Source organism: Lycium barbarum, chromosome 3 (genome assembly GCF_019175385.1).
Source record: "Lycium barbarum isolate Lr01 chromosome 3, ASM1917538v2, whole genome shotgun sequence".
Taxonomy (NCBI): domain Eukaryota; kingdom Viridiplantae; phylum Streptophyta; class Magnoliopsida; order Solanales; family Solanaceae; genus Lycium; species Lycium barbarum.
In genome coordinates, this window is record NC_083339.1 from 134236914 (window position 1) to 134247837 (window position 10924).

Sequence of the window (10924 nt, forward strand, 5' to 3'; positions counted from 1 at the left end):
ATTTCTCCGCAAGCGGCGCACTTTAGGTGGAAAACCAGATCTAAGGCTCAACTCTCACAGGTCCCAATCTAGGGAACTAGTTGTACACTACTTGAACCCCACCCCTTCATTTCTACACATTCCCCAACATAATCACCCTTCACCACCCCCATTAAATTACACTATTTCTCATTTCTCTTTTCCCTTTCATTTCTAGTTATCCCCAAAATAAGGCCTTAGCTGCACAGACCCTCCAAAGACTAGAGTTTTTCAATGGATCCCACCCTCAAAAAGCAACCTAAACCTACCCCTTTCTCAGCCACCATCTCCACCACCAACACTAAACCCCACCACCCAACAGATCCCACTCTCTCCTCACCCACTGTCCAAAACATCTCTACTCACTTCTCTAAGCTCTATGCAAACCACAAAATACTCAAATCTGGTCATAGTAGACATCCTCCTGTTGACACTCATTTACAGGCCAAAACTCTTGCTGCTGCTAACACTGTTTTTGATTCCTCTTGCTCTGCTTTGACCAAGTCAAAGAGCCAACATATGGGGAGGAGATATGTGGTAGATGGGCAGAAAGATATTGATAAAGCTATTGTCTTGCACGAAAAAGGTGAAATCAAGAAAGTACCTAAAAAGGAGAAGGAGTTGAAGAAAGAGGTGGATGTTAAAAGGGCATTAGCACTGTTATCCAAGAGTCAAGATAGTGAACAGTTGAAGGGGTTTCAACAAGGGGTTGGTGATAATAAGATCAAAAGGACATATTTTTCTAGGAGGAAATCATTCAGCTGCACACAGGCTGAGTTGGCTGATTTCTTCTCTTGCAATGGTGTTAAAGTTGTGTCTGTGGATATGCCACCATTTATGCAGATTCATGCTGTAGATTTTGCAAGAAAAGCTCATGATAGCTTGGAAAAGTTCTCATCCAAATCCCTTGGATTTTCCCTCAAAAAGGTAAACACTTTAATGATTGTTGTGCATTCTTGGTGATTATGAGATTTGAGCTTTTGATTGAATTGATTTTGTTAAAATATGTTTTCTTGATTTTTCAGGAGTTTGATGGGGTCTATGGACCAGCATGGCATTGTGTAGTAGGGACCAGTTTTGGTTCTTTTGTCACACATTCAGTAGGTGGTTTCATCTATTTCTCCATGGATCACAAGCTATATGTACTCCTATTCAAGACTACCGTGCAAAAAGCAGAATCAAGTTGAAATCTTGAGGTGAATTTTGTTTTAGCATGGGGAAATTTTTGGAAAAAGAAATTTGCTATCTATCTTTGTAGTTCTGTACATTAGCTTTAGCTTTAGCTTTGTTAAAAAAGCAAGGTAGTTTCTATAGACCACCACGGCCCCTCAAAATCAGCACCCTATCCCTTTAACTGTCCCCTAAAAAATTTAGCCCTCCAAAGAAGGGAGTACTGATTATTGGAATACTGAGAAACAAATTGTACACTGTTGCTAGAGAGAGTAGATAAAGTATTTAATGGTGGTGTCCATTGAGTGATTGATGCCTACTAGTAAATGGACCATCAAGGGTTCACATGGCATATAGCTCTTTGTACTTGTGGAATTAAAGAGGACAAGAGCTGTTCAATGAATTTTTGACTATTTCCTCTCTAGTTATATCAAGTATACTACTGTAGAAAGAACTGGGGTGTAGCTATTTTATGATTTGAAAGATACTGATGAATTGTGTAGTTGTCTGACTAAATCTACTGACTTTACTAACTTTAATTTACATAGTATATGGTACTACTATCTTGTTAATGCTCGAAAAGTTACTGACAAGTTTCCACTTACCAGTGAGTGTGTGTTGGTAACCTTTGCGTGCTCAAACCCCCAATTGATTCTTGCAGTACTTGAATTCATAAATTCATCAAACCAAAGAAAAAGAAATGATTTTGCTGTTCTTAATTATCAGGGTAGTGGGGATTTGCTACTGTGTTCCCTGTTACTTGTATGATAAAGTTGGAAATATACAAGGGGTTCTGATAGCTTTTACATTTTCCTTCACTATGAAATTCAAATTTCCTTTAGCTCAGGCAATTCTGCATGCTGTCTGATCTTTGCATCAGCTTTGTAAGATTATGAGCCTGTTTCCAACTTTTTTTTTTTTTAGCTTATAAGCTGCTTTAGATAAGCTAAGTCAAACGGGCCAAATTATTTTTTTTGAGCTTATTTTAAGCAGTCAAACGGGCCAAATTATTTTTTTTGAGCTTATTTTAAGCACAAAATGACTTTAAGCTAGCCAGCCAAACATTTCAAAAACTAAAAATAGCTTATAAGCAACTTATAAGCCAATCCAAACGGGCTCTATGTTGGCCTATCATCGTATTTCTGTCAGGGTAATTTTCAAAAAGATATAGCCCAACTCACTACTTTTCGTCCACAACATTTTTCAGATTACACTTAGGTAGCTATCTTTTTTCGCAATAGTATATATACACTTATTATTTATACTATATAAATAATGTATCTACCTTATATAAAAATGTAAAATAATCTATAAAAATGTTTCTATCTTGTATAAAAGTGTATGACACGTCAGTCATAAGGAACTCTTTGGCCATTTTCGGTTGTAATTTTTGTTCAAGATCAGTCTAAATCTCCATCAAATCAGTTTAAATTATATAGACAATCTCCTTAGACTATTTCCAATGAGTTTAAACAATATTCACAAAATCAGATTTGAAATGTAAAGCTACTTCGTGAAACTTGTTCAACAATGGTAGGTTATCTTACAAAATCATCTGATCACAATTTGAGCTCCACGCACAACATCAAGTTTATAAATTAACAATTAAAAAAAAACGGACGGGTTGAAGAAGAAAAATAAGGTTGGTGCTCTAGCTTTCAAATTAGAACAATGGGCTAACCCAGGTGACAGCTGAAAAATATGGCATATTTTATTTAAAATAAGGGATAATTTCATAAACCTCCATACAAGCTTGCATTTGTAACATTGACCTACCTAATAATAAAGTTGGGTTGGGTGATTGAAAGCTATGTTGCTCATACTCTCTAAAAATGATGCCGCACTCGTGTCGAATCTTTAAAAAATGCACTATTTTTGGAGGATCCGACACGCACCCGCGTCCATTTTTAAAGAGTTTGAGTAACGTAGATTGAAAGTGGAAAAATCTCTTTGTTTTATGTCATTTCCTAAACCCAAAATGGGCTAAATGCGGTAAAAGATGTTCATTTTTTTGCACGGATTGCCCTTCTTTTGGGGTGGTCTTTAAATTTTGCCGCTCATCTTTGTGTTCTTTAAGTTTTGCCCTTCGCTTGGATACCTGAGGTTCTGAGTTCGAACCCCCGCTCAGGCATAAAATAAAAAAATAATTTCGCAAGGCAGGGCTGGGGGGAGTGTATGCCGGATGCGGCATACAATCCTTAAGGAAAAACTAAAGTTATGCCGGAGGGGGCAGACTTTGCCTTGAGACATATATATATATATATTTTACTTTTCAAGGCAAACTTTTAATTATGCTTTAAGAAAAAGTTCCGCCTTATGGGGCATATTTTTAGTTATACCTTAACTAAAAGTGTGCCCCGTAAAATATAACTAAAAGTATGTCCCATAAGGCGGAACTTTTCCTTAAGGCATAACTAAAAGTTTGCTTTAAGGAAAAGTTCTGCCTTATGAGGCATACTTTTGGTTATGCCTTAATTAAAAGTCCGCCCCATAAGGCATAGTTCCTTAAGGAAAAGTTTTGCCCCATAAGGCATAACTAAACTATGCCTTGAGGAAAAGTTATGCCCCCTCCGGCATAACTTTAGTTTTTCCTTAAGGACTTTATGTCGGATCCGGTATACAATCCTTAAAGAAAAATTAAAGTTATGCCGGAGGGGGCAGACTTTGCCTTGAGACATATATATATATATATTTATTATTATTTTTTTTACTTTTCAAGGCAAACTTTTAATTATGCCTTAAGGAAAAGTTCCGCCTTATGGGGCATACTTTTAGTTATGCCTTAACTAAAAGTGTGCCCGTAAAATATAACTAAAAGTATGTCCCATAAGGCGGAACTTTTCCTTAAGGCATAACTAAAATTTTGCCTTAAGGAAAAGTTCTGCCTTATGAGGCATACTTTTGGTTATGTCTTAATTAAAAGTCTGTCCCATAAGGCATAGTTCCTTAAGGAAAAGTTTTGCCCCATAAGGCATAACTAAACTATGCCTTGAGGAAAAGTTATGCCCCCTCTGGCATTACTTTAGTTTTTCCTTAAGAACTTTATGTCAGATCCAGCATACACTCCACTCCCTCTAGCCCTGTCTTGCGAAATTATTTTTTTATTTTATGCCTAAGCGGGGGTTCGAACCCAGAACCTCAGGTATCCAAGCTAAGGGCAAAACTTAAAAACCACAAATATGAGGGACAAAATTTAAAGACCGCAAATATGAGGGCAAAATTTAAAGACCACCCAAAAGAAGGGCAATTCTGTGAATTTACTTCAAGAGTGAAATGGGAAATTGAACGTCCAATGCACGGCCCAAATCTAAAATTCGCATTGCAATTGAAATACAGACATTTTCACGGTCAAATATTCTCCGCTTGCCTAAGTATTTGTGGCATTTTCAAGAACAAACGTAATCGAGCTAATAGGCGAAAAAAAATCTCACGTTATAAAATTTTCTGTTACCTTTGTTTTTTGTCCTCCTCTTCCCAGTCGAATACTTTATTCTCATGTGCAACAGTAACAAATGAAAGACTTGTCTTTTTTCTTTTTCTTTTTTTCTTTTTTCGGTCAAGCAATAGAAACATTTGCACTAGAAACACTAGTAGATACAAACTTAAACTTTTATGAGATTTTGAGAAGTAGAAAACCGATCTGATTGTAGAATGGTAAATCAGGAGATAAATAGGATTTTTCCTTAATTTTTGTTAGAACTTAGAATAATAAAAAACGGATGATTTTACACGATGCACATATAATCTTTTAGTTCAAAATTTGAGATGATTATTTATGAGTTACCTCTAGATGATCACAAACATGGACTTGATTGAAATTGATATTTAAGCAAACTAATACCAACTTTTTGCAAAGAAATTCAATTTCCTAAGATGCAAGTCGTGCAACCAAGTGGGACAAGAGGCTCCATTTTTTTTTTTTTTTTTTCTAATCAAGAATACATCAAGCAGAATAAAAGACATAAATACTAAAACCTTTGATCTTTTTTAAAGACGTACTTGGAGAAACCAGATTAATTAAAGTATGAATTAGTTGTAGTGTCATAGCGTCGCTTTGGCCGAGTGGTTAAGGCGTGTGCCTGCTAAGTACATGGGGTTTCCCCGCGAGAGTTCGAATCTCTCAGGCGACGTTAAACATGCTTTTTTTTGTTTGTCCTCATTCCTGCTTGAAAGAGACATGACCTTTAACTTACTCATAAAAATACTTTCCGGCACACAATTAACAACAAAAAAGAGCTAAATTTGAAATGAGAAAGGGACTTGACAAACTTAAAGAAAAGGACATGGCCTTCAATTTCAATATTTTGAGGCCCTGCACTCTCATCCAAAGATGTTTATAGTTCTTTGTGCTAATAGTAAATTAGAATATGCAGTTCTTACATCTCGGACTGACATAACCTAATGCAGTTCTTAATTACCAAAAAAACATAATGCTTTTCTTTTTAATAGTTTTTGTTCCTAACTTGGGTTAATTTCTCATTTTCTCTAATAATTTTCCATGTTTAATTTATTGATGATTCTCCGGCTTTTTTATTGACGTATAATAATTTATTTGAGCAAAATCAAAAAATTTGGATTACTAATGCAGTGTATGTTAAGCAGTGAGGGGAATTGTGCTGATCTTAAACCAGCAAATGCATAAATTGAATTACAAAACTTATATGCTCAATCCATTGCTAATAGATATTAGCTTGGAAAAACTTTGAGTATGTTTACATCAAATTAATGGCCATATACTTAAATCTTGCTAGCTAGTTTTGCTCCGCCTGCAATCGCTAATCAATTGAATTTGTTTACCCCGAAATCGGATAATCAATTGAATTTGTAAGCGGGTATAGGATATGTGCTTGGGTCTTAATATGTATGTGAGATAGAGAAAATATATATATTAGAGTTCTTTAATGAAATGGCTAATAATGGCGGTTTGTTTACGAACACAAATACTTATGAACAGCGTAGAAGGCTTGATGGATTAAATATGCTAAAAACATGAACAAAACGGTCGTGGCCGGATCAGGAATTGAAGGAAAGATTGTATATATGGGCTATTCTATTGCAAGTGTTCTTGGAGAAATGTGGGAACCAACCTCCTTAAGGAAGGAGGACATGCCCTATTTATAGTGCCACCTTCTAGATCTCATACAAATGGAGACTAATAAAATAATCATGACAATGACAGCCCTGCACGGATTTGATGGGATTAGACTTACGGCGTCGTCTGACACACGCATGGTAGGTAGTTGACTATGACAGCACACCACTGGTGCGGGGCCCGCGGGCGACGGTTACGCGGACCAATGGCCACCCGGTCCAACGGCCACCCGATCCAACGACCATTCGGTCAAACGGATATTCGGGGCAACGGCCACAGACGCTCGGATCAGCAGACTTGGCCATTTCGATGACGGAGAAGACAGACTCGTTTAGCCCCGGTACAGATGCCTTCTCCGGGTAGGACTGAACAGACCCGGTACGTTCTCGCTCCTTTTCCATCACCAATTTACCTTATCACCGTTCTGGCTCATATCCGGTTTTCACCGTATACAGATAGCCCCTCCACTCCCCGGATCCCCGATCTATCGGAGTGACGGGGAGTGGATGAGTTCCTAAATCGGTGGCTCTCTCATCCCGACCTCACCTTCGTATTTTGGCGGGAATGAGCACGTAACGCATGCCCCTTACCTGCCACGTGTCTCAACCCTGGTGGTCCGCTTCTGTCAACCGCCTTTTTCACGTCGTTTCGAGTCGCTTCAAATTAATGATGGGGCACATGGCGCCATCTGATTGGCCGTCCTCGGGAGCCATTCCCTCCCTAACATGCCTATATAAGGCCTTCTACCCCTTTATTTTGCCATTTTCACGTTTTTGCCTCCTCTTTAACCCTACTCCAATTCTGTGTTCTTCTTTCTTCTTGCTCAACACACAACCTAACTTCAGATCTGGTCTCCCTATTGATCTGTTGCTTCATATCGTGTGCACAGGAGTCAACCTCATCACTGCTGCTGTCGAGTATCCTTTGTTCGAGCGTTGCTGTTTCAATTTTGCCTTCTATTTGAACCACCAGTTCCTTCGTTCTTCTTAAATCCCTCTCTTCGGCCTTCTTTCTTTCATATTTTCAGGATGTCCGAATCGACTTCCCACGATGCCCCATTGATATCGTCATCGGGAGCCGAGCCTGCGTGCCCGGTTAAATTCGAGCCCACTGCATCGGATATCATACCGGCCAAGTTTAATTTCAACAAAGACCTTGAGGTCGAAAAGCCTTCCTCCGTTTCAGACAGGGGATACGACGTGAGGCGGTATCCCTCATCCGTCACCGAGGAGAAGCTTGACACAGCCCGGGCCGATTGTGGGTGGGACACCCGTCCTGTTCGGGTCTTCGCTCCCGGACCTGATGAATCTGTTACTGACCACCGTGAAGGGTTTTTGTACGTTTACACATACCCCTTCACTCTCAGACTAAACCCTCCGGTGGATCCGGTCATTCTCGACATGTGCCGCACCTACGGCGTTACGCTGGCCCAGATTGGCCCGAATGTTTGGAGGGTCGTAGCGTGTCTCCGGTCATTGGCCAACAATGCCGAGAAGGAGTTCACACTAGCCCACCTCATACGCCTATACTCCCCGAGGATGTTCCGGGGTGGCGTAATGAAATGGCCAAGCGCAGCCGAAATCCTTTTTTTGCGAAAATGGACGAAGACAGAGACCGGGGATGGTTGGAGCGATTTGTCCGGGTGAAGACCGAGGACATAATTCCGGCCGAGCATATGCCTTTCCCGGAGAAATGGAATAACAAGCGTAAGTTCCAAGCCCCGAATAATTGCTTTAATATTGCTTTGTCAAATTTTGATTATTCCTTGAAATTCTTTACTTTTGCTAGCCAATGGGTACGTTCCTCCGGTCATCCGGGATTTGAACGACTGGGTCACAGTGCTTCTCGCCCAGCATCCCTATGAAGACCGGACATGGGCCCACTTGTCCCGTGGCCGATGGATTGCCCAAAATCACGGTAACCCTCTATTCTTATCCTACCGTATTCTTCTTTTACTCGTTTCGCCCTCTGGTTTCTGCTAACCTCTCATGTTTTCAGGTTTGCCTAAGGGCTCGGTAGCCCCCAGGTCGGAATCGGGGACCGCCCCATCAGCATCGGCGCCCGAATTTGACACAGCAGGCTTCTCCCGCGTCCTCTCCGAGGTCGCAAAAAGGAAACGGCCCTCCGAAAAGGGGAAGAAACTAAAAGGAAAGAAAACAAGGAGCGTTGCCCGCCCCTCGAGGGAAGAGGCAGAGCTCGACATCATTGTTCGAAGGGTCGGCTCCGTCCCCACCGTGGCTTCAATACCGGAAGAGGTGATCTCCGTTCCGCCCCTTCCTTCCATTGGCGAAGGCCTCTTGGTTCCTGTTCCCCATCCAGGTGCGGAAGAAATACTTTCACCAGCTCCTCTTCGGTCGATTGACTTTGTCGACATTTCAGGTGAACTTCTTCGGAAGATGCTCCCCTTCAAAGAAAAAGGTCCGGGGAAGCGGTTGTTGTTGAAACCGAAAAAAGGACCGAACCAGTACCGGAGATCGAAGCCCCCACAGGCGCGCGTCCGTCTCCCGAGCACGAGCCCGCTACAACTGTGGAGCCCTCGGCCTTTGCCGAATTTGTTGAGGCTGCTCCAAGTTACTCTGCCCTGGCTACGCGGGTGGATGAGTTCGACGATATGTTCTCGAGAACTCCCCCCGCATCCTGTGAAGCAGCGGGATTCGGTCACCTTCCTATCCCTCGAGCCACGAGGCCGGCTTATCGGGCCTCCGATTCCGGTGCCAGGGATAGCTTGGTGAACATTTTCCCAGCCCCGAGTGTGGAGCCAAGGAGAACCCGATCAGCAGTGGTCACCGTCCCCGAGGACTGCAGCTTCTTATCACGTCCGGTGGGCGTAGCGAGCTATTTGCGTCCCCTTGTATCAGATTCAGACAGACGCAAAATGACCGGGGTTACTTGGGAATGCCTTGTTAATGAGGGCATGCACGCGGGCAACCGGGTAAGATTCTTAGCCCCTCTTATACATTTCATTTTGAGAATGTCATCATTTCCTTGCCTAAGTCTTTTGGTTTGTTCCATCTACAGAGTGTGGTGCTGGTCAATGAGGCTTTCATTCGTGCCCGACACGAGATAGACGATCTTCGGGGCCAACTCGATGCTCAGGGCCGAGAGACAGAAAAATATCAACACCTTCTTCGAGAGAAGGAAGAAGAATTAAACCGGGCGGTCATGCTGGCCAACCTCCACCCCGAGCTTGATGCGGTTAAGGACGAAAACCGTCGATTGAAGAGTGATCTGGCCGCCATGACTGATTACAATCGGAGCCTCGAGGCCGAGAAGATCGGCCTTCGCAGGGATAAAACCCAATTTTCTTTGCGGTTAGATGAACTCGAGACCACGGTTTCCCAACTTCGGGGAGAACTTGACTCGGTGAAGGCTGATGCTACGGGCTTGACGGAGAGGAACCGGCAGCTTGAGTCCGAGGCTGCTTTGTTCAACGAGCGCAGCAGGGTGCTCGAAGAGAAAGTCGAGGAGCGGGCTCGGTTATGCGAGGGCCTTAGAACTGAGCTTGAGGAGGCGATTAACGCTAATGATACCTTTAAGGCCGAGCTGAATGCGGCCAATCTTACGAGGGATGATCTTGAGAGGAACCGAGCTCATTTGGAAACCAAACTGGCCAGGACTGAGGCCGATTTGGAGGAAGCTTGGAAAAGTGTGGAGGCGGTCGAGGCTTATACCGCTATTGTCGCTGAATATGAGAAATGGAAGTCTCGGCGTCTTACTCTCGAGCAAGCCGACCTCGGCCTGGAGGATCTTTCGGCCCTGATACTTGAAGCTAAAGGAATGGAGAAGGAGGCTAACCTTGCCCTCGGGTCCGAGTCAGACGACTCCGAGCGGACCGAGTCCGAGCATTCATCCTCTTCTAGTCGTGCCGGGTAGCATAGGGCCAGTACTTTGGTATTTTTGTTTTCATAGTGCTTTGTTCTTCTTTTGATGTAAAGAATCTTTCGTTGTATAAATGAAAAGTGCATCTTTCGGCTTCCTCGTTTTGACTGTTTGTCCTTATTTTTGCTGTTTATTGCTGGTCCATTTTGGGACGAGGTGACTCGTAGTCGTTGATTCATCCATTGGTCCCGTTTGGGTCTTGGCCGATGTTTCGGTAGTTCCGTCGTCTCCGAATATTCGAGGAGCGTCTTATTAGAGCCGATATTTTTCTTCGGCTGTATTTTAGAACCGGTGTCTTTTCAGCCTTGGCTAGCAAAGTTTTTGATGTGGCAGCCCCCCTTTGGGGATTTTGTCAAAGTTTGGCCAGTTGCCTTTGATTTTGCAAAACGTTTGTTCATATGAGAGTTTTGACTCTTTCTTCTTTTGCCGTAGCAAGTGTAAAAAATGGGACACGATTCATTATGATCGTTTGGTCCTTACATCGAAAGCTATGGCCGGAGACCGGTCCTTTGTTTCGCCGTAGCAAATATCGGGTAGGACACGATTCGTTATGATCGTTTGGTCCTTACATTGAAGGCTATGGCCGGTGGCCGGGTCTTTGTTTTGCCGTAGCAAATGTTGAGTCTCCCCGTCTACTTTGATCGGTGTCTTCTTCGGTATGGGCATAGTATTCCCCCAGCACTGATCCGAGCTTTTTAGGTCGGGTGAGTGCTGTTATGTTCTTCTTGTTTGTTCAGTAACACGTTGTACTTGTTGCCTCATTAA

The 10924-nt window shown here is 42.5% G+C and overlaps 2 protein-coding genes and 1 non-coding gene across 3 annotated transcripts; all 3 read left to right on the forward strand.

Annotated features, from left to right (window-relative positions):
- On the forward strand, window positions 1-1616 carry LOC132632701 (uncharacterized). Its single transcript, XM_060348743.1, has 2 exons — window positions 1-945; window positions 1044-1616. The coding sequence occupies exons 1-2, from the start codon at window positions 253-255 to the stop codon at window positions 1203-1205; spliced, it is 855 nt and encodes a 284-aa protein (XP_060204726.1). The 5' UTR covers window positions 1-252; the 3' UTR covers window positions 1206-1616.
- A 3620-nt stretch (window positions 1617-5236) lies between these two features.
- On the forward strand, window positions 5237-5318 carry TRNAS-GCU (transfer RNA serine (anticodon GCU)). Its single transcript has one exon. It is a non-coding gene; the product is annotated as a tRNA-Ser (tRNA).
- Window positions 5319-9155: 3837 nt separating this feature from the next.
- On the forward strand, window positions 9156-10561 carry LOC132631406 (uncharacterized). Its single transcript, XM_060346980.1, has 3 exons — window positions 9156-9212; window positions 9299-9937; window positions 10463-10561. The coding sequence occupies exons 1-3, from the start codon at window positions 9156-9158 to the stop codon at window positions 10559-10561; spliced, it is 795 nt and encodes a 264-aa protein (XP_060202963.1).
- Window positions 10562-10924: the final 363 nt, after the last annotated feature.

Coding starts and splice junctions, on each gene's coding strand:
- LOC132632701 (XM_060348743.1), top strand. CDS start 253: ATGGATCCCACCCTCAAAAAGCAACCTAAACCTACCCCTTTCTCAGCC. Junction 946..1,043: donor TTGGATTTTCCCTCAAAAAG/GTAAACACTTTA, acceptor TTGATTTTTCAG/GAGTTTGATGGGGTCTATGG.
- LOC132631406 (XM_060346980.1), top strand. CDS start 9,156: ATGACCGGGGTTACTTGGGAATGCCTTGTTAATGAGGGCATGCACGCG. Junction 9,213..9,298: donor GCATGCACGCGGGCAACCGG/GTAAGATTCTTA, acceptor TTCCATCTACAG/AGTGTGGTGCTGGTCAATGA. Junction 9,938..10,462: donor CTTGGAAAAGTGTGGAGGCG/GTCGAGGCTTAT, acceptor GTGTCTTTTCAG/CCTTGGCTAGCAAAGTTTTT.